This window comes from Neovison vison, chromosome 7 (genome assembly GCF_020171115.1).
Source record: "Neovison vison isolate M4711 chromosome 7, ASM_NN_V1, whole genome shotgun sequence".
Taxonomy (NCBI): Eukaryota; Metazoa; Chordata; class Mammalia; order Carnivora; family Mustelidae; genus Neogale; species Neogale vison.
In genome coordinates, this window is record NC_058097.1 from 16,907,630 (window position 1) to 16,931,363 (window position 23,734).

General features: G+C 41.9%; 1 protein-coding gene across 1 annotated transcript in view; it reads right to left on the bottom strand.

Annotated features, from left to right (window-relative positions):
- Nucleotides 1-23,364, bottom strand: part of TANGO6 (transport and golgi organization 6 homolog) — a 182,841-nt gene extending 159,477 nt beyond the window's left edge. The window contains exons 1-4 of the mRNA XM_044255839.1: nt 23,224-23,364; nt 9,164-9,804; nt 6,856-6,972; nt 3,198-3,339 (exon numbers count right to left, since the gene is read on the bottom strand). Of these exons, the coding sequence (XP_044111774.1) occupies nt 3,198-3,339; nt 6,856-6,972; nt 9,164-9,804; nt 23,224-23,320 (997 nt within the window). The 5' untranslated portion in view covers nt 23,321-23,364. The remainder of the gene's footprint in view (nt 1-3,197; nt 3,340-6,855; nt 6,973-9,163; nt 9,805-23,223) is intronic.
- Between the last annotated feature and the right edge of the window lie 370 nt (nt 23,365-23,734).

A 23,734-nucleotide genomic window follows, 5' to 3' on the forward strand; every position in this document is an offset into this window, starting at 1 on the left:
GCATATGCATACAAAGGAGTATTATTCAGTCATAAAAAGTAATAAAGGATTGATTCATTGCTACAATACAGATAAGCCTTAAAAACATACTAACTGAAAGAAGTCCAACACAAAAGAGCACATATTGTATGCTTCCATTTGGACCAAACATCCCAAACAGGAAAATCCACTGAAACAGAAACTAGATCAGTGCTTATAAGAGGCTGGAGGAAGGTAGAATGGGGATTACTAATGGGTATAAGGTTTTTGGGGGAAGGGGGTGACACAAATGTTTTGGAATTATATTTCGGTGATGGTTGTCGAACTTTGTGAATACACTGAAAACCACTGACCTGTACTCTTTCAACAAGTGGATTTATGATATGTGAATAACAGCTCAATAAAAAAAGTTATAAGGCATGCAAAGAAGCAAGAAAGTATGACCCATAAACAGGAGAAAAAAATCATAGAAATAGACCCATTAAAAGAGACAACAAAATTTGGAAACAAGGACCCTAAAACAGTTGTACAAATTTGTTCCTTATTTTCAAAAAGGTAAAGAATGATCATGATGAGAGAAATGGAAGATATAAAAAAGACCAATATGGCACCTCTATTAATGAAAAAGAAAATACCTGTAGGATGCCTGGATGGCTCAGTTAGTTAAGCGTCTGCCTTTGGCTCAGGTCATGATCTCAGGTCCTGGGGTCGAGCCCTGTATCTGGCTCCCTGCCCAGTCAGGAGCCTGCTTCTCCCTCTCCCTCTGCCTGCCGCTCCCCCTGCTCTCTCTCACTATCTCTCTCTGTCTCCTTTCTGTGTTCAGCTTTTTGATTTTTTCTTCTGTGGTGTCTAATCTGCTGTTAATCCCATCCAGTGTTTTTTCATTACAGGTATTTTCTTTCTTTTTTTTTCTTTAATACTTTATTTATTTACTTGAGAGAGAGAGTGCACAAGTTGGGGGGGGTGCGAAGGGACAGGACAACGTTAAGCATAATATTAAGTGCAAATCAAATTCCAAAAAGAGAGAAGAGGGGCAACTTGCTGATTCAGTAGGTAGAGCACGTGACTCCTGATCTGGGATGTCATGAGTTCGAGCCCCACAGTAGGGCTTGTACTTTAAAAAAAAGTTTTAAAAAGACAGAGAAGAGAGGATAGAAAAAAATATTTGAAGACAATGTCTGAGCAATTTTCAAACATGACAAAAACTAAAAATTCTCAGCTCTAACAAGCTCAAGAAACATTACGCGGAAGAAACATGAAGAAAATCACCCATACCAAGGCATACCATAATCAGATTTCTAAAAACCATTGACAAGGAGAGAAAATTTAAAAGCAACCAGATGAATAAAGATATATCATGTATAGGGGAACAAACACAATAATGACAGCAACAATATTTTCAAAAAAGAAGGTGAGATAAAGACTTTTTCAGATAAATAAAAGCCAAAGGAATTCACTGCCAGCAGACCTGCATTACAAGAAATGCTAAAGTTCTTCAGGCAGAAGGAAATTTGAATTAAGATTTGTCTACACAAAGAAATGAAGAACACCAGAAATGGCAAATGTGTGAGTAAATATAAATTGCCTCAAATCAGTTTTGAGAAGAAACAAGATTTAAATAGATAACAAAAAAATATATACATGCATAAGTAGAGGGGAAAAAAGCTCATAGCAAAAATAGGGCTCTAAGTGTCTTAGAGCAGCTCTCCAATCTGCATGACCTTGGGTGAACTCTAACTTTTCTTCAGTAAAAGATCTGCAAGGACCTCTTTGCAAATGGCAACTTCTCTCAGGTAACTGATCATTTTTCACTTCATTGACCCTAGAAGCCAAGGCTGGCAGAACTGGGGAGGGGTCTCTATCAATGTCTGCCTACCACACTGACCTCACCTTTGTCTGACAGGACCAAGGTACATGTACCACACTAGAAATGGAAAGTCAAGATGGATTCTTCTGTCTCTCCTCCTTCTCCCCACATATCTAGCCTTTCATTAAGTTCTGGCAATGCTAACTCTTTTTTAAAATTAACTAGTTGAGAGAGAGGGAGAACGAGCACACGAGCAGGGAGAGGAGCAGAGGGAGAGGGAGAAAGAATCTGAGCAAATTCCACACTGAGTGTAAAGCTCCACCCAGGGCCCAATCCCATGACCCTGAGACCCTGACCTATGACCAAATCAAGAGTCAGATGCCTAACCTGCTGAGCCACCCAGGCACCGTGGCAATGCTACCTCTTAAATATCTCTTACAGTCATTTATTTCTCTCCCTGTCTATGGCCACTGCATTGATCCAAGCCATTGTGATCTCTCAGATGACTACTTCTTAACTCATCTCTCTGCTTTGGCTCTTACCCAACCAATTCTTCACAATACATCCAGATAGATATTTCTAAAATGTGGATTTGATCACACCTCTCTCCTTCTTAAAACCTTCCAATGGTTTCTCGTTGCCCTCAGAATAAAGTTAAAAATCCTGGACACCACACTCTGCCCTCACTGCTCTACTCACACTGAACCTTACTCAAAAACACTATGCTTTTTCTACGTCAGTTCCTTCATACATGCTATTCTCTCTGCCTATGTTAGTCTTCTCTCACTCTTCAACTAGTAAATTCTCATTCAGCCTTCAGGGCTCAGTAGAAATGTCATTTCCAGCAAAAAGCACTAAGTGTGTGGTAATTTGTTAGAGGAGCGAGAGAAAATGAATGTGCATGGGATACTGGAGATAAGGGACCAAACACAAAACAAAGGCAAAGGAATCACCAGGATAAAGGTGAAGGGAGATTCCAGGAGGTCTGCTGTGCAAGAGAAAACTAGTTCGGATTAGAGAAGACTCAGAAGAGGCGTCCCCAAGATCAAATTGATGGACTATTGGGTGGATTCAAATAGGCTGAAAGGAGACTTAAACAACTGGGAGGGAATTAGTCCTGGGGCTCGATCCCATGACCCAGAGATCGTGATCTGAGCCGAAGGCAGACAGTTAACCATCTGAGCCACGCAGCTGCCTTGTAAGCAGTTTTAGAAAAATACTGTCTTAGAAAAATGGAAAGAAAATGAGTTTCTGTGAAAAAGAAGTTCATTAAGGTTTCCTCTCCCAATTCTAACCTCCTTTATCTCCACAAAGGCAGAGATTAGTCACAATCAGGTTTACAGCCAAATGATAAAGACCCTGACCTGAAAGAAACTGGATACCAAAGTAACAGAAATGTTTTATTTCTTACCACCTGCTCCTTCAAGAATGCCCCGGACTACTGCCTGAACACCACTGGGTCTCATCAACCTTTCGGAGAGCAGCTGTCCACATAGACGCCGAAGCCAAGCTGGGGCCTGACACCTCACTTGTGTCTTCTCATCTGTGCAGGACTGAAAAAGAAGGAAAAGGCATGAATTCAGTGTCCGTGAAATAGAGAGGATGTGAAGAAATCATTAAAATAAGTAAATATATACTGAGTCACACTGACAATTAACAGTATGATAAACAGACTTAGCAGAGTGGCATTTTTTTCCAAAAAGAAACCTCCTTCAGTGCTCGCTTTGGCAGCACATATACTAAAAAAAGAAACCTCCTTCAGAATCACTTCTAAGAAAGTAGATATACCGGGGCGCCTGGGTGGCTCAGTGGGTTAAGCCGCTGCCTTCAGCTCAGGTCATGATCTTAGGGTCCTGGGATCGAGTCCCACATCGGGCTCTCTGCTCAGCAGGGAGCCTGCTTCCCTCTCTTTCTCTCTGCCTGCCTCTCCGTCTACTTGTGATTTCTCTCTGTCAAATAAATAAATAAAAATAATAAAAAAAAAAAAAGAAAGAAAGAAAGTAGATATACCAAGAAACTTCAAGTGAAATATCAAGTGAAATTTCAAACCCAGGAATAGACACATAGGTGAATAAAGTATAGATCTTAGAAATAGAAAGTTAATGTAACCAATCTCTGAATGCAGTCCTTCCAATCAAATCTAGCTTCCATATGGTCCTATGAATGTTACTCACCACTAAGGGTACAGTTCATGACAGTAAGAGGACACGCTAGTCGTGCCTCCCTGGTCTCAGCTACTTTGACTCCTTGCAGCATAGCACTTTGAAAAAAGAGTTGAGGGGCACCTGGATGGCTCAGTGAGTTGAGCCTCTGCCTTCGGCTCAGGTCGCGATCTCGGGGTTCTGGGATTGAATCCCACATCTCTGCTCAGCAGACAGCCTGCTTCCCCCTCTCTCTCTGCCTACTTGTGATTTCTCTCTCTGTGTGTCAAATAAATGAATAAAATCTTAAAAAAAAAAGAAAAGAAAAGAAAAGAAAAAAGAGTTGAATTTCCTCAAGCACTCTTTCTTGAGAGCTTTGTGGAGTCACCATGAACAAAACAGACTTGGGGTCTCTTGTTTTGGGTCTAGAGTGTGAACTATGTTGCTGTCAATCATGGTATGAACTATGTGAACATAAAAACCAGTGAGAGAAAACATTTAATCCTAACTAGCCTGTCCTCCCTCTTTTATTTAAGGAGGACTAATTACCACTTATTGAGGGGGTTATGATTTGCCAGGCACTGTGCTAAATAACTCACATAATCTCAAAACGGAATTGCAAGGAGTTACTATCCTATCATTAAGGAAACTGAGGGAAAGGTCTACTAATTCACATAACTGCACACTGCGATGTGCTCACCTCCAGAGTACACTGACCTCCAGAGTCTCTGCTCTTCACCATGCTCTTATAATGCATGGATTCAATCTGGCAAACTGTAGAGGCTACCGGAGAAGTCGAGTGTGAGGCCAGAGGGGCCCCATGGGAGGCTACAGTAATATTCTAGAGATGAAACGAAAATGACTTCATCTAGGAGATATCTTTGTATGCCCAGCTTCGGCCGGTCCTTGCGCCTGACAGACCACTAACTCCTTTGGTCCCTAACTCTTTACTCAGCTATGGTCATAACAAAACATAGACACTATAAGCAAGTAGGTAACTCCATCTAAATCATCAAATTAAAACATTTCAGGTAGGGGCCCCTGGGTGGTTCAGTGGGTGAAGCCTCTGCCATTGGCTCAGGTCTTAATCTCAGGGTCCTAGGATCGAACCCCACATCAGGCTTTCTGCTCAGCAGGGAGCCTGCTTCCCTTCTCTCTCTGCCTGCCTCTCTGCCTACTTGTGATCTCTCTCTCTCTGTCAAATAAATAAAATCTTAAAAAAATAAAATTAAAAATAGGGGCGCCTGGGTGGCTCGGTGGGTTAAGCCTCTGCCTTTGGCTCAGGTCATGGTCTCAGGGTCCTGGGATTGAGCCTCGCATCAGGCTCTCTGCTCAGTGGGGAGCCTGCTTCCTCCTCTCTCTCTGCCTGCCTCTCTGCCTACTTGTGATCTCTCTGTCAAATAAATAAACAAAATATTAAAAAATAATAATAATAATAAAACATTTCAGATAAATTATTATTTTTAAGAAAATATCTTATACCTACCAGAATATATACTATTGTGTTTTCAAAGGAGATAAAAATAGTCCCAATGATAGCACTAATGTTAATGTCTTGACTATATATATATTCCATTCAAAGAGTAAGATGTCTAAACATTTCTGCCCAAAGAATATATTATCAAACAGCCAAATTTTAGTATTAAAAAAGAGCTTCAGGGATGCCTGGGTGGCTCAGTTGGTTGGACAACTGCCTTCGGCTTAGGTCATGATCCCGGAGTCCCAGGATCGAATCCCACATCGGGCTCCCAGCTCCATGGGGAGTCTGCTTCTCCCTCTGACCTTCTCCTCACTCATGCTCTCTCTCACTGTCTCTCTCTCTCAAATAAATAAATAAAATCTTTAAAAAAAAAAAAAAAAAAAAGAGCTTCAGTTTCAGAAATTTTTTTTTTTAAGATTTTATTTATTTATTTGAGAGAGAATCAGTGAGAGAGAGCATGAGAGAGAAGGTCAGAGGGAGAAGCAGACTCCCCAAGGAGCTGGGAGCCCAATGTGGGACTGGAACCTGGAAGTCTGGGATCATGACCTGAGCCTAAGGCAGTCGCTCAACCAACCAGGTCACCCAGGTGCCCAAAGAGCTTCAGTTTCAGAATGAATAAAATACGTTTTCAATAAGATTGCCATATTTTAGTTAAATTTTAAAAATGAACAAAAATTCAAAGCAAATAAATAAAATGGCCATATCCTTGGAAAAAGCGGCCATAATTCCATTAATAGAAAAATCCTTAAAAATTATCCTAATGGCTAGGGTGCCTGGCTGGCTCAGTTATTAGAGCATTCAACTCTTGATCTTAGGCTCATAGTTTGAAGCCCCACAGTGGGTATAGAGATGACTTAAAAATAAAATCTTAGGGATGCCAGGGTGGCTCAGTTAATTAAGCTGATGCCTTCGGTTCAGGTCATGATCCCAGGCTCCTGGGAACAAGTCTCACATCAGGCTCCTTGCTCAGGAGGGAGTCTGCTTCTCTCTCTGCCTGCTTGTGCGCCCTCTCTCTCTCTCTATCTCTGACAAATAAATAAAATCTTTTTAAAAAAATAAATAATAAATGAAATAAAATCTTTTTTTTTTTAAGATTTTTTATTTATTTATTTAAGAGAGATTTATTGAGAGAGATCACAAGCAGGCAGAGAGGCAGGCAGAGAGAGAGGAGGAAGCAGGCTCCCTGCTGAGCAGAGAGCCCGATGTGGGGCTCGATCCCAGAACTCCGAGTTCATGACCTGAGCCGAAGGCAGCAGCTTAACCCGCTGAGCCACCCAGGCGCCCCTAAATGAAATAAAATCTTAAAAAAAAAATTATCCTAAGGGTCAGTGTAACTTAGTTTTACAAATACCAAAGACTCAACTAGATTATCAAATCTCCCAGGAGAAGACAACACTCTGCACATTATCACTAATGATTCACCCCCAGGAGCGCCCAGGCCGGAATACCTGGGGTGGTCCTCCCTGGAGGAGAAGTAACTCTCGGACTGCTAGTGGTTGATACGCTTGATCCAAGATGTCTCTCAGGGCCTCTCTAGATAGCGTTTTTTCCTCTTCTGTTAAAACCTAAAAGAAACATATACTTGGCTTTAGCAGGCACTAGAAGGTAATGTTCACGGCACTGTATGAAAACACTGATGACAAGACAGGAGAACAGGCTTCCTTCTCTTGACTCCCTTCCACATGCAGGAAGTAATAACACCAAAACACTCCTGGCACCCTCTGCACCCCCTCACTCACCTTGGGGCAGGAGATTTTAGGCACTTACCTTATTGGTGAGTCTAAAATAAACTTAGTTACCGGTGAGTGTTGGCAGGTACCACTTGGCTCGTTTGTCTTCTGCATCTTGGGAGCAAGTGTACATTTTGCTCTGCTCTTCCTTGCTGTGGATTTTACAGGGGCATATCCCCTGCCACAGGGGAGCACAGGGTGCTACAGTTTTCTAGCACTCCTTACAACTGGTAATAGTAAGTGTGTCTAACTCTGGAATGCGCTGTTAGGAAGCCCAACTGTCTCCATCAATAAGCTATATCCCCAATTTTGCACTTAGGAGCAGGAGAGATGACATTTTGAGTTTTTAGCTCACTTACTCGGTTAAATTTTAATTCATTCAGAAGTTGGGCAGCAAAGAGGAGTGCTATTTGTTTTTTGTTTTGTTTTTTTAAGATTTTATTTGTTTATTTGACAGAGAGAGAGAGATCACAAGTAGGCAGAGAGACAGGCAGAGAGAGAGAGAGAGGAAGAAGCAGGCTCCCGGCTGAGAGAGAGCCCGATGTGAGGCTCAATCCCAGGACCCTGAGGCCATGATTCAAGCCGAAGGCAGAAGCTTAACCCAATGAGCCACCCAGGTGCCCGAGGAGGGCTACCTGTTGGGTCTCCTTGAACCTCAACAGTACTGTTCCCCTTCAGTAACTTGGTAAAGCAGTCAGGATTGCGCCCAGTACCATTTAGTAACGTGAAGCACTCGCACTGTTTAGAGCAGCTCCTGATGCTGGGACTTGCCCAGCTATAAAACATGTACCCCCCGTGTTTCCCCTTCTATCAACTTCTCTTTCCTTCCTACTTGGTCCTTTCTGTGTGCTTCCCTTTTCTACCTCCTGCTTGACACCCTGGGGCACTGCTTAGGTAATAGTACTAACACCTGTCAATCCAGGCCCCCCCACCTTATCTTAGAGCCCTGGAAACAGAAGGCATGGAGAGAAAGGCCAAGACTCACACCCTGTCGTAAAGAGCACAGTGCCCTGCTCCCACAACATGAAGCCACCGGGGAAGCTCATCATTCCATGTCACTGCTCGGATGACAGCAGCTTTTAGACAAATGTTTGTGAACATATGCAGGAGAGAGAACAGAAAAAGGAACAAACAGAGAAGACCTACGATTAGAGTGTGACATAGGTGACAGAGAAACGAGGCGGGTGGGCATTATGAATCTGGCTGCAGGGGCGAAGGAATTAGCCCACATTCGAGACACAGTGACCTTCAATACATTTAGATCTTAAGAGCTCCTTCTCACTAGGCTCCTATGCTGATGCTGGTGGCCTTCTCATGAGGAACTCGGGGTCCCTGCTATGTTGTACTTACGCATCTTGTCTCTTCAGTTAATGTCTTTTGCTTCCGTAACCTCCACAGCACCTTTACAATCCAGGTACCCAAATCCTTACTATGTCAGCATGAAAAAAACCAGGCCAATACTCCTAACAGGTAATACTAACAATGAACACTGATTGGATTATGCAGTGACCCAGTGCTTTACATACTTAATTTCATTTAATCTTTCCAAGAACTTAATGAAGGACAGACGAATAGTTTAAAACTAGTATTAGTAGTAATTACTTTTTGATGAGCACTACTGGAGATTGGGCTAGGTACTTTACACACATTATCCTTAATCCTCACAACCACCCTCCAAGGCAAGTATGATTATACACATTTTATTAAAAAAGAAACAGAAGCAAGAAGAAGAAGAAGAAAGGAAACAGAGACTCAAGAAAGAACCTGCAATCATGGTCACAAAATGCCAAGAAGAAACAGGTAAAATGAACTCTCTAGGCACGCTAAGGACTAGCATCTAATAAATGACGTGCCAGCCTTCCAAAAAGATTCATTTATCCACTAGATATGCTTTGGCATTCAACAGGAATTCCAGGTCTTTCCGAAAGCCCTTTTCCAAAGACCTAAGAATTGTCTTTTATAACCACACACACAAATATACACACATTCACAAAGACACACACACACACACTCAATGTGTGTTTACCTCGCCCTCAGGTTTCGGTGGTTTTCTCTTGGTTGAGCAGAATCCCAGCTGGCACAGACCAGCAGCAATATCTCCAAAATGGCGGCAGAAAATCAAGCTCCCCAGAGATGCGTGACGCGCAACGTTTAGAAGAACCTTGCAGCTGGTGTACAGGCGCCGGGTCGCATGAGGAGGAGCCTCGAGGCACACCACGTCCTGAACCACGGCCCCAAACTCAGTTCTGCGTCTCAAAGGGACTCCAACTCCAGGCATGAGATAGGGGCAGATACCCAAGGTGACTACAAACTGCAAGGCTGACTGGACGGTCTTCTGCTGAGAGATGCTAAGTGTATCTGGGCTCAGGGCAGGAGCAGCTTCTGGAGTCTTCAGGTTGGGTTTACCTGGAGTGAAATCAGCTGCAAGGTGGATCATGGTTTCCTTCAAGCACAACAGCAACAATAAGGCTTGAGAGGTAAAACTCCAGGTGACATCCACAGAGTTCTGTGGCCATTCTGCGTTATTGGCGATGTCATCCCTTAGGAGTTTCAGTGTCTTCCAATGAGGATCCGTCAGCAATTTGTCCTCCAAAGCAGACAGGTTAGAATTTAAGGTAACCAACAGGGCATCGTGTTTTGTGATCTGTAGCGAACTTGAGTCTGATCCTTTTGAAGGGGAAAAAAAAAAAAAAAGTCTCACATACATGGGAAACAAATTGTATTTCTCAGTGTGTGGATGCCTTACCCATTCCAACACCCTCTGGGGCCTGGCCTAGATGTCACTGTCCCTGGAAAACTTTCCCCAGTCGCACCACCCAAGCCTAGGCAGAATTCAAGACCCCATCTTCTGCCTTCGCAAAGCACTCTGGAATGTGGGCAGAATGGCATATAACACATTATACTTCATTGAGTTTGTTTCTATTCCCCGTGTGTTCTGAGGGCGGAGGCCATATCTAGTCACCTTACTGGGCTTAAATTGTAGCCAGAACTAAAAAATAAAAGGCTGAATGTTTACCACAGACGATTCATCCAAACTGTTCTAGGTGCCAGGGATAAAGCACTAAACAAAACAAAGTCTCTTCTCTCATGGAACTTACATTCTAGTGCAGCAGATCACAACATATGGGCCTAAGGGTAGGAGGGGTTCATTTAATCACCTCCCTCCGAAAAAATATCTATTTTCAATCCGCCACCCCCCCAACCCGCCCCGAACCTTTCCTAAAAGGGTCTTTTCCGCCCTCTACTGGTAAAGGAGCCTAACATGCTCACAGCAGTAGCAGACAGAGCTGACAACTCCTTCCCTGAAACACACTCATCCCTTGGCTTCTGAGACATCTCAAGGGCCGTGTCTCTGCTGCTCGGCCTTTCTCTACCAGGCCTCTACATTGTCCTGGGATTGTCCTGAATTCCACACTCTCTTCCTCAAGGATCTTCTCCAGGCCCATGTCTTTAAAAACCAGCTCTGAACTACGAACTACAAAATTTGTACACCCAGCTCATGCTGACTCTCCAAGTACCAAAGTAAGTAAAAAAAAATCACATCTAGGCATATTAGAACCAATTGTTAAAACCAGAGAGAAAGAGAAAATCTTGACAGCAGCCAGAAAAGTATGGAGTACTATATAAGAGGGACAATGCTGTGAATGACCATGAACTTATGACTGATAAAACTGGTAGAAAAACATCTTTAAAATACTGACAGAAGAGGGGCACCTGGATGGCTCAGTCAGTTAAGTGTCTGACTCTTGATTTCGGTTCAGGTCATGAGCTCAGGGTCATGATCTCAGGGTCGTGAAAAGGAGCCCGACCAGGAGCCCGTTTAAGTTCTCTCTCTGCCAGGGCACCTGGGTGGCTCCATTCGTTAGACAAAAGTCTCTTTGTTTTCAGCTCAGGTCGTGATTTCAGGGTTATGAGATTGACCCCTGCATCAGGCTCCACGCTCAGCATGGCGTCTGCTTGTCCCTCTCCCTCTGCCCCTCCCACCACCCACACTCTCTCTCTCTCAAATAAATAAAATCTTAAAAAAAAATTCTCCTTCTCCCTTTCCCTTTGGCCTTGCCCCACTGCTCATGACACTCTCTCTAGGAAAAAAATTATAAAATACTGACATAAGAAATAAGATGTCAGGGCACCTGGGTGGCTCAGTGGGTTAAGCCTCTGCCTTCAGCTTGGGTCATGATCTCAGGGTCCTGGGATCGAGCCCCGCATCGGGCTCTCTGCTCAGCAGAGAGCCTGCTTCCTCCTCTCTCTCTGTTTGCCTCTCTGCCTACTTGTGATCTCTCTCTCTGTCAAATAAATAAATAAAATATTAAAAAAAAAATACAAACACAAATTGTCTTTAAAAAAAAAATAAGATGTCAATTTGGAATTCTAGATATAGTAAAAATAACCTTTAAAAATGAAAGTAAGGGGCACCTGGGTGGCTCAGTGGGTTAGGCCGCTGCCTTCGGCTCAGGTCATGATCTCAGGGTCCTGGGATCGAGTCCTGCATCAGGCTCTCTGCTCAGCGGGAAGCCTGCTTCCCTTCCTCTCTCTCTGCCTGCCTCTCTGCCTACTTGTGATCTCTCTCTGTCAAATAAATAAATAAAATCTTAAAAAAATTAAAAATTAAAAATTAAAAAAAATAAAAATAAAAATGAAAGTAAAATAAAGACATGTCAGATCAATGAAAATGAAGAGAACCGTCAGCAGTCCTGCACTACAAACAAATGGTAAAGGAAATTCTTCAAGCGGAAGGAAAATACTACTACATGGGATCTTTGGGAAGGAATAAAGAACATCAGAAACGGTAAATAGGTAAATATAAAAGACTAAGTTTTTCTCTTAATTTCTTCAAATATATGTATGTCTAAGGCAAAATCTATGGAAGTGTATTGGATTTATAACTTCTATAAATATAATAAACATGAAAATCATAATAGCATAGGGACACTTGGGGGACTTAATCAGTTAAGTGTCTACCTTTAGCTCAGGTCATGATCTGGGAGTTCTAGAATCAAGACCCATGTCGGGCTCTCTGCTCAGCAGGGAGTCTGCTTCTTGCTTCTCCCTCTCACCTTCTCTCTCCCTCTGTGCTCTCTCTCAAATAAAGAAATTAAATCTTAAAAAAAAATCATAGCATAAAGTCCAAGTTGGGGTATGGGAGCCATAAAATGGCCCTTATAGTTCACTGTTGTTTTTGTTTTTGTTTTTGTTTTTTTTAGGTTTTTTTTTTATAGTTCACTGTTAATGTGAAGTAGCAACAATATTAACTCCAAGCAGATCATGAAAAATTAAGGATATGTACCATAATTCCAGGACAACCATTAAAAATACAAGGCAAAGAGGAGGGTTATGGTTAGAAAACCATAATAAAACACTGACAATGTAAATGAATATAAGAAGTAACACACTTTAAAACTAAAACACCTTCTAAGAAAAAAATTAGAAAGAATTAAAATGGAATAACTAAAAGAGTACTCAGCAGAGCATTACTTATAATAGTGTAAAATGAGAAGTATATATTCATTAACAGGAGACTAGATGAGTAAATAACCGTCTACCTGTACCTAACATACTACATGTAAGTGTAGTATTTATTTTGTTTATTATTTATTGTCTCTTTGCCAACTAGAATAAAAGCTACTTGCAGACAGAAATGTTGCTCTGTTTCATTCTTTGTTGTATTCTCCTTGCCTGGAACAAGGCCAGTCAGATAAAGTAGTGTTGATCAAAACAGGTAGTAGATGAACGAATGAATAATGGAATATTTGTAGCCATTAAGTTATCTCAAGGGACACCTGGCTGGCTCAGTCCAGACAGCATCTGACTCTTGATGCTGGGGTCATGAGTCCGAGCCCCAACCGGGTGCAGAGATTACTGCAAAAAAAATTTCCCTGAATATTATTTAAAGACATGCTCATTCAATATATTCTAAGTAAGTATATTCTAAAGTGAACAGAGGGGTGGGATGACTGGGTGGCTCAATGGGTTAAGCATCTGCCTTCAGCTCAGGTCATGATCCCAGGGTGGTGGGATACAGTAGCTTATAGAGCTCCTCGCTCAGCAGGGAGCCTGCTTCTCCCTCTACCTGCTGCTCCTCCTGCCTGTGTACACTCTCTCTCTCTCACAAATAAATAAAATCATAAATAAACAAATAAATAAATAAAGTGAAAAGAAATGGCGCCTGGGTGGCTCAGTCAGTTAAGCATCTGCCTTCGGTTCAGGTCATGATCCCAGGGTTCTGAGATCAAGCCCCATATCAGGCTCCCTGCTCAGCAAGGAGTCTGCTTCTCCCTCTTCCTCTGCCTGCTACTCCCCTTGCTTGCCCTCTATCAAATAAATAAAATCTTTTAAAAAAATAAAGTGAACAGAGTATGAAATACTATATGAGCAAAAGATATGAACAGTTTATGGAAAAAGAAATGCAAATGACTTCTAAACATAAAAATATGATCAACCTTGTTCGTAACAGAAAAGTAAATTAAAACTATACTGAAATAGCACTTCCCATTTATCAACTGGCTAAAATCCAAAAGTTTTATAACACATTATGTGGCAGGGTTTTGGGAAATCACGCACTGTCATACATTTCTGGAAGAAACGAAAATGGTAACATTCCTGAAGAGAGCAATTTGGCAATATCTAACAAAATTATATACGTATTTAACGTTTGGCCCAGCAATCCCACTTTTTAGGAATCTATCTTATAGATAAATACACAGGCAAAAATGTGAAATTACATATACACAGGCTATTCATTGTAGTGCTTCTTGTATTAACAGAAGACCTGAGACAACCCAAATGTCCATTAAAAGAGACGTGACTGAATAAACAATAGTATATCCAGATAACGGCATGCTTATAAAGGAGGAAAATTGCTGTGAACCATGATGTGGTAATCTCTAAGACATTAAATATTAAAAGTAAGGTATAAGGGGCACCTGGGTGGCTCAGTAGGTTGAGCCTCTGCCTTTGGCTCAGGTTATGATCTCAGGGTCCTGGGATCAAGCCCCGCATCAGGCTCTCTGCTCAGCAGGGAGCCTGCTTCCTCCTCTCTCTCTCTGCCTGCCTCTCTGCTTACTTGTAATCTCTCTCTCTGTCAAATAAATAAATAAAATCTTTAAAAAAAAAAAGTAAGGTATAAGAGAATGTCTATCACATGCCACCTTTTGTCTACGAAAGGAAACAAATATAAAATACATTATTTGCTTTTATTATCCAAAAGGAATGAAAGAACAAATTAAAAAGTAAAATGAGTTATCTACAGAGAGAAGAGAACTGTGGGGAGGAGCTAGGGACAAATTCATCCAGTTTTAGAGTTTTTCTTTTGGAACACTATATGTGTTTTTCTTAGTTAAAAAAATTAAGTAAAAACTGTTTTTCAAAATAATTCCTAAAAATCCATACAAATGGATCTAATAACTCTGTATTTTATGTCCACAGTTGTCAAAGTACAATCTGTAGATCAAATCTGGTGCACCACCTTTTCCATAAAGTTTTATTGGAATGTAGTCATGCCCATTTATTTATATATTACCTATGGCTGCTTTCAAGCCACAGCAACAGCATTGAGTAATTGTAACAGCCTATATGGGTCACAAAGCCCAAAATATTTAAAGTCTGCTCCTTTACAGAAAATGTATGCAGACTCCTGCTTTATACCAAGTTAGCAGCATAAATGCAGAGAATTATTTCAAGTCACTTGAAATACAGAACTTCAGGGGCACCTGGGTGGTTCAGCTGGTAGAGTGTGCAGACTCTTGATCTCAGGGTTGTTGACTTAAGGCGCCACACTGGGTAGAGAGATTACTTAAAAATAAAATCTTAAAAAAAAAAAAAAGAACTTTATACATCCTGAGGACAAAAAATAAAAATCCCCTAAAATTAGTAGGTTTGTAGAGGCACCTGGGCAGCTCAGAAGTTAGGCATCTGCTTTTGACTCATGATGTGATCCCAGGGTCCTGGGATTGAGTCCTACATCAGGCTCCCTGCTCAGCAGGGAGTCTGCTTCTCCCTCTGCTGCTTCCCTGCTTGTGCTCTCTCTCACTCTCTCTGTCAAATAAATAAAATCTTTAAAAAAAAAAATATGGGGCGCCTGGGTGGCTCAGTGAGTTAAGCCTCTGCCTTCGGCTCAGGTCACGATCTCAGGTTCCTGGGATTGAGCCTGGCATCAGGCTCTCTGCTCTGTGCAGGGAGGCTGCTTCCCCCTCTCTCTCTGCCTGCCTCTCTGCCTACATGTGATCTCTGTCAAATAAATAAATAAAATCTTAAAAAAAAAAAAGTAGGTTTGTTGATGATGGTGATGTAGGATTTGTTATTTTAAAATATTATATGCATGTGTGTGAATGTGTTAAGCAAATACCTATATATGTATGTACATGTATGAAATAAGTAAACTACATTAACTTCATTGGAACCAATATTTTCAGATAAAAGAAATATAAATATTGGGGCACCTGGGTGGCTCAGTGGGTTGAGCCGCTGCCTTCGGCTCAGGTCATGATCTCGGGCTCCTGGGATCGAGTCCCGCATCGGGCTCTCTGCTCAGCAGGGAGCCTGCTTCCCTCTCTCTCTCTCTGCCTGCCTCTCCATCTACTTGTGACTTCTGTCAAATAAATACATAAAATCTTTAAAAAAAAAAGAAATATAAATATAAAAATATAAAATATAGAAGAATGGCTAGGTGGACAAATATGGAATGAAGAAAGAATCTAGTTCGGGAGCACCTGAGTGGCTCAGTCGTTAAGTGTCTGATCAAGCCCCACGTCAGGCTCCCTGCTCAGTGCAGAGCCTGCTTCTCCCTCTCCCTCTGCCCCTGCTTGTGTTTCCTTTCTCACTGTATCTCTCTCTGTCAAATAAATAAATAAAATCTTTTTAAAAAACTGAAAGAAAGAATCTAGATCATGGTATATGGGTTTTCACTATAAAATTCTGTCCACTTTTCTATATGCTTGAAATTTTTCATAAAGTGTTGGGAAAAATTTAAACTCCATCATATTTCATTTTAATTGGGGTATCAGTAAGAACTGTGGATTTATGTTTTGTTTTTTGAAAATCCATATATTTCCTAGCTTTAATAATTGAAAAAGTCTGTAAGTAAGGACACCAGGGACAATGAATAGGCCTAGTCTCCATACTGTAGTAGACTGTAGTCTCTAATACCACTTCTCCTTCGGGGCATCTAGGTGGCTCAACAGGTTGAGCATCTGACTCTTGATTTCATCTCAGGGTTGTAGGATCAAGGCCTGCACTGGGTTCTGCATGAGTGTGGAGACTGCTTGAGAGTCTCTCTGCCCTCCCCTCCCCACCCACTCATGCTCTCTCTTTCTCTAATAAAAAATAAATATCACTTCTCCTTAAAGACAGTTGTTTTCAAGCATAGGGCAAGAAATGTGTAAGATGAGTCTGGAACATCTTGTCATGCCTGAAAGCGAGAAGGCTATCAAAGACTACCAGGGTCATGTCAAAGAGTCCTGGAGGGGCGCCTGGGTGGTTCAGTGGGTTGAGCCTCTGCCTTTGGGCTCAGGTCATGGTCTCAGGGTCCTGGGATCGAGCCCTGCATCGGGCTCTCTGCTCAGCGGGGAGCCTGCTTCCTCCTCTCTCTCTGCCTGCTTCTCTGCCTACCTGTGATCTCTGTCTGTCAAATAAATAAATAAAATCTTTAAAAAAGAAAAAAAGAGCCCTGGAGTGGCTCCTACAAGCCACAAATGCGGCAATATGAGCATCAAGAATAATGACTACAATTTTTGAAACATATCATATACACAAAAAAATCTATTAGCTCAGGGCACCTGGGTGGCTCAGTGGGTTAAGCCGCTGCCTTCGGCTCAGGTCATGGTCTCAGGGTCCTGGGATCAAGTCCCGCATCGGGCTCTCTGCTCAGCAGGGAGACTGCTTCCTCCTCTCTCTCTCTCTGCCTGCCTCTCTGCCTACTTGTGATCTCTGTCTGTCAAATAAATAAATAAAATTTTTTAAAAAATCTATTAGCTCATAATAAAACAAAGAAATTACTTCATTGGTTACCTTTGAAGATTAAGACACTATCATTCTGAAAACTGATCAATAAAGGAACACTAGGAACATGTTACTAAAATATGTACATGGGGCGCCTGGGTGGCTCAGTGGGTTAAGCCACTGCTTTTGGCCCAGTTCATGATCCCAGCGTCCTGGGATCAAGCTCCACTTCGGGCTCTCTGCTCAGCAGGGAGCCTGCTTCCCTTCCCTTCCCTCTGCCTGCCTCTCTGCCTACTTCTGATCTCTGTCAAATAAATAAATAAAATCTTTTTTAAAAATTAAATATGCACATGTATATACATATGTACACACACAGAAAAGATTCTCAAAGGTTATACTTCAAAGTATTAAGTGATGACCTTTGGGTGGGAGGGTTATGGGTAATTTTTCTTTTTTGCTTAACTACATTTAGAAGTTTTTTTCTGAAGTGAATATGTATAGTTTCTGTACTTAAAAGAGTTATTTTATTTTAAGGTTATAAAACAGTATGTAGTCTATCTATGTTTATCAGAAAAAAAAAAATTTCCCAAAATGCAACCTCCAGATAGTGGAGATTAAGGTCATTTTATTTTTCTTCTTCTAGTTTCCCTATATTTTTAAAAAATTTACTATAAGGAATATCAACTACTTCTATATAAGTAAAAGAAACATAACACTACTCGTTAAGAATAATGAGAATCAGAAGTATAAGAATTTTTCAGTACTTCTCTAAAACCATTCAGGGCAAGTGTTCTGATTCAGTAGCATGAGTCTGTGGTTCCTTTAGCTACTACCTGAAAAGGAAAGAAGTGTTCTCCTAACTTGTCACCGCTAACCATTAAGACCACCAAACAACCTCTAAGTGATCTCCTGCAACTTTGTAAGATCTTTGAACCCAAAATGGGACACAAAGAAAATGATTTAAACAAAAGCCATTAGCTGTTTTTCAAGAGCCCCTTCATAGCATAGTCTTCTCTGCCCTCTACTGGTGATAAATAATTAAAATCTGCTTGAAAATAACAAAGGCATCCCCTAAGGTGGTTTTCAAAATGGGTTATATGGACTCCTCAGGGAGTCTGAAAGTTAAAAATTATTTTCATATTAATACTCGGGCATTATTGTCTTTTTCGGTCTCATTCTCTCATGAGTGTACCAACTGTGAAAAGTTCATTCAGTTCAGATTCCATATCCCAACTAACCTTTAAGAAATTACCTCTTGTTCAGTTTCAGGACACTACGAAAAAATATACACAATTTTTGGAAAAGGCAACCGGGTTCTTCCTTTTCCAACTACATATCTATGAGAGTTTAGATTTTCTTCATCTATTTCAATCAAAACAACCCATCGTGACAGACTAAACAGTGAAGCGAATATGAAAATCCAGCTGTCTTCTAATAAGCCAGATGCTAAAGAGATTTGTAAAAATCAAAACAATACTACTCTCCCTGGTAAGTTAGCTCTTGATCACTATACTACATAACAGAGCCTCAAAATGCTACTCTATGTACCACTTAAAACCATCCCTATCACACTTCGGGAAATGCCGCTCTTAGGCACAACGTTATTTATTCCTCCCAATCACCAATTTAAATGCCTATGCTGTGTGACATTTAAAATCAGACTCCACAGTTTGTGTAGTACTTTTTATTATGTTCAAAGTGCAAAGCAATATGGCATGCAAAATTAAGTGTGGTACAGCTTCATTATTTACAAATTATCAAAATTTCCAGCTCCTTCCTGACAATGTAATTCAAATTTAATGACAGAGTTCACTGAATATATATTTAGTATAGAAAAAATTCATAGTCAGGAAAAATATTGCTGAGACAGTTTCCATTTCTTACAAATAAAATTCACTAAAATTGACAAACCCCTATGTGGCTCAGTTGGTTAAGCTTCCGACTCCTGATTTTGGCTCAGGTCGTGATCTCGGGGTCATGGAACTGATACCTGTGTCGGGCTCTACACAGAGTGTACTTGAGATTCTCTCCCTCCTTCTCCCTCTGCCCCTCCCCACCCCTGGAAATAATAAATCTTAAAAAAAAAAAAAAATTGACCAACCCCTTTCAAATTCTGCTTAACACATTTCCTAACAAAAGAGGTGGAGATAACTATTCTGTGCCCCATGACTGAGAATAGAAATGGAAGGCAGAGGAAAAGAAAATGCTTAATGTAGAATATTTCATGGCTCAAAAGTGAGAGACCACTGGCATCTTTCTTCCTTTCTGTTTAATTCCCATTGAGACTGAATTCCTCTTTCTCTTACAGACTTCCATAGCTCCACTCCTGCAGACCACTCCCCGATCCGGGTGCTACCTGCAGCATCCTTCACCACGAGCATTATGCCACCATGTTTCATTTCTCTTGGTCTATATAGTACCATCTCCCCCAACAGACAAGATACTTGGGAGCATAAATTTTTATGCTCCAGTTTCTCCAGCATTTTTATGCTCCAATGTTTCTCCAGTAGCAGTAAGGTCAGGCTACTATATACAGATGACTCCCAGTATTATCTCAAAGGGAGTCAAATTTTTTTTTTTAAGATTTTATTTATTTGTTTGACAGACAAATAGGCAGAGAGGCAGGCAGAGAGAGAGAGAGGAGGACGCAGGCTCCCTGCTGGGCAGAGAGCCCGATGTGGGGCTCGATCCCAGGACCCTGGGATCATGACCCGAGCCGGAAGGTAGAGGAGGCCATAACCCACTGAGCCACCCAGGCGCCGGCCCTAAAGGGCATCAAATTTAAAGGCAAATCAAAAAGAGTTTAATCCAGCTGGATAGAATTTTGGCCACTACTTTCATCCTGACTTCTCAATACCCTCGGTCCATCAGAGACATCTGAATACTCATGATGCACAGAAGTGTTTTCAATTCCCTCAGCAGCTGATATGATAAAAAGAAACAGGCAGAGGCACACAATACATAACAGACTATATGTGCAACATCTTTATCATTTTACCACAGTAAACTTTTTCAAAAAGGAATGCTTGAATTCCTGTATGTTAAATGAGTACAAGTATGTATGTAATTCCACCACATATTCTTCGAAATTTAAGCAGAGTAGTACAGCGGAAGCACGCTGGGCCCATATTCTTCAAGATTTAGAGGGTCTTTTATAAATGTGCTTTGCAAGCGCCTGGGTGGCTCGTTCGTTAAGCCACTGCTTTTGGCTCAGGTCATGATCCTAGAGTCCCAGGACAGAGTCCCACATAGGACTCCTTGTTTGGCAAGGAGTCTGCTTCTTTCTCTGACCCTCCCCCTTCTCATTCTCTCTCTCTTTCTCTCTCTCAAATAAATAAATAAAATCTTTTAAAAAACAAAATAAAATGTGCTTTGCATGTATGTGCTTTGTGATAGATTACTTCCAGATTTTTTGCTCATTTAACGTCGTTGTCAGTCATTTCCAGATTGAGTTGCTAGACAGTGACCTCTCAATTAACAGGTTAAGACTTTATTTTGCAGTTTACTTCTTCATTGGGGCAAAGTAGTATAGTTATCATACTATAGTGGAAGGCATCGGAGTTCAAATACTGGCTCTATGAAAAAAATAAAAGTATCCAAAATATGTAAAGAACTTATACAACTCAACACCCAAAAAACAAATAACCCAATTTAAAATGGGCAGACTCCATGAACAAACATTTCTCCAAAAAAGACATCCAGGGGTGCCTGGCTGGCTCTGTTGAAGAGCAAGTGTAGAATCACTCCTGATCTTGGGGATGTGAGTTTCAGTCCCATGTTTGGTGTAGAGATTACTAAAAAAATTAAATAAACTTAAAAAAAGCTATCCTGATGACTGACACATGAAAAGATATTCAACATCACTCATCATCAGAGAAATGCAAATCAAAACTACAATGAGATACCACTTCACACCTGTCACAACGGCTAAAATAAAAAAGCGTAAGAAAGTATTGGCGAGGATGCAGAGAGAAAGCAACCCTCTTGCACTGCTGGTGGGAATGCAAACTGGTACAGCCAACGTAGAACTAAACAGTATGAAGGTTCCTCAAAATATTAAAAATTTTAAAATGTAAAATTTTTTAAAAAATTAAAAATAGAACTACCCTACAATCCAGTAATCACACTACTGGGTATTTACCCAGAGAATACTCAAACACTAATTCAAAAGGATATATGAACCCCTATGCTTACTGCAGCATTATTTACAATAGCCCAATTATGGGAGCAGCCCAAATGTTACCCATCAATAGATGAATGGGTAAAGATGTGGGCGATGTGTGTGTTTCACTCAGCCATGAAAAAGAATGAAATCTTGCCATGCTCAACAATATGGATGGAGCTAGAGAGTATAAATAATGCTAAGCAAAATAAGTCAGAGAAAGATAAATACCATATGATTTCACTCCTATGTGGAATTTAAGAAAGAAACTAGCAAAAACAAGCAAAGAGAGACAGACGGACAGACAAACCAAGAAACAGACTCTTTCTTAGCTATAGAGGAAAACTGATGGTTACCAGAGGGGAAGTGGATGGAGGGATGGTGATACAGGTGATGGGGATTAAGGAGTGCAGTTGTGGTGATGATTCGCAGGTGTTGTATAGAACGGCTGAATCACTACACTGTACACCTGAAACTAATGTAACACTGTATATTAACTATACTGGTACTTAAAATTAAAAAAAAAATTAAAAACCATCCTAGCTATAGCCGTTTGACTAAGGGGATAGAGCATGCCACTTTTGATCTTGGGGTCCTGAGTTCAAGTCCCACACTGGGCATAGAGCCTACTTGAAAAATAAAAATAAAAAATATCCTGGCTCAGGCACCTGAGTGGCTCAATCAGTTGGGCATCTGGCTTCAGCAGATCCCAGGGTCCTGGAATCAAGCCCCCAGTCCGGCTCCCTGCTCAGCAGGGAATATACTTCTCCCTCTCTTCTCCCTCTGTGTACGCTCTCTCTCAAATAAATAAAACCTTAAAAAAAAAAAATCCTGACTCTACCACTTACTAGACTGACACTGTACCAACTTGGAATGTACCTGAGCCTTGGTTCTACATCTGTAAAAGAAAATCCAAGTAATACCTATCTCATGGGATTGTCATGAGGATTAAATAATATACAGGTAAACAGCATACATTGGGCCTGACACTTAGTAGGCGCTCAATTACTATTATGAATGACCTCTTGTCACTTCTCCCAGGTATGGTACAATGTTCCTGGGAATTTGTGCATTTGGTGGGGGGTGGGAGAGGGGGGTGTTAGCGCAAAATCTGAGATTTGGAACAGTCACCTCATGGCCCTTCATGAACCTTACGCTGCTCACCCTAGAAACCCCTTCCTGCACAGTTCCATCTCTTGTGTCCTTTCTCAAAGCTTCAGAGAACAGCAGAGGCTCCATAGGGAATAATCTGCCTTTGGTCTGAGAATGGAATTCAGCAGACCTCAGTTCTGGGTCTGTGTTCGGCCCCTAATCTGACCACATGATCTGAGGCGGGTTACTTAATATCTTCAGTGAGTCTTAAGTGTCCTCAGGTGTAAAAAGACAGTGCCAGGTTGAACCACTGCTAAGGTCCCTTCAGATTCTAACCCTGGAAGGTCTTGTCAACTCACGGCGAAAGACAGAAGTGACTCTAAGTCCCTCCTACAGACGATATCCCTAAATACTCTCCCCAAACCCAGCTCAAACACCACTGCTTCCTTTTTTTGTACGCCTCGGCATTCTGTATAAATCTGCATCCACATTAAACCCTGCGCATTCAAGAGGATGAACCTCCCATTCCGCGTCACAAGAGTCTAACCTTTTCTAAACTCTTGCCGCAGTCCCTACCTCAGAGGCTGACAGTAAGGACTGAATGGAACCATGTACCCAGGGCGCTTAATAGTGAGTGCCTGGCACAAGAGAAGCGCTCAAGAGACGTCGGTTACCATCAGTATGCTGCGGATCCCATCCCCTTTTTGATCTTGGGCTTCCTCAAGTAAAATGAGGCTGGCCGGACAATGCCCGAAGTCCCCGGGAGCGGGGCCGGGCGGCCTCAGAGCTGGGGGTTCCATGCAGGGCCCGAGGGGCGCACACTATGGAAGTCAGGGCAGCCCGGGAAGACTGGCGGCCCTGAGAGGGCAGCCCCGCGCGGAGATCCGTCCTCTCACCTCCCGGGCTCAGCAGCAGCTTCAGCGCTTCCAGAATGCTCTCCAGACCGCAGGTACCCAGAGCCTCACCGCCCGGTGCCTGTCCGGGGGCCGCCATGACTGGAGTGGAACGCGCCACTGGCGACCTGCTCAAGCGCCTGAGCGGACCGCAATGGCCGCCATATTGGATGTGGCGGAGGCGCGAGGGGCGGGGCCCGCTGCAAGGGGTGGGGCCTTGGGGCGGGGCCGATGCTGTAGGATGGGCCTTTTACAAATAGTTTCTCAGGCTCCTTTTTACTCCCCTGGGGGGAAAAAAACTGCTAACACAACCTGCCTACACGCACAATTTCAGAAATTCAATATGATTAAACACCAAATGAAGAACGGAGAGGACAGTAGTTGATCATGAAATAATACCTATCAGGGGTGCCTGGGTGGCTCAGTGGGTTAAAGCCTCTGCCTTCGGCTCAGGTCATGGTCCCGGGGTCCTGGGATCGAGCCCCACATCGGGCTCTCTGCTCAGCGTGAGCCT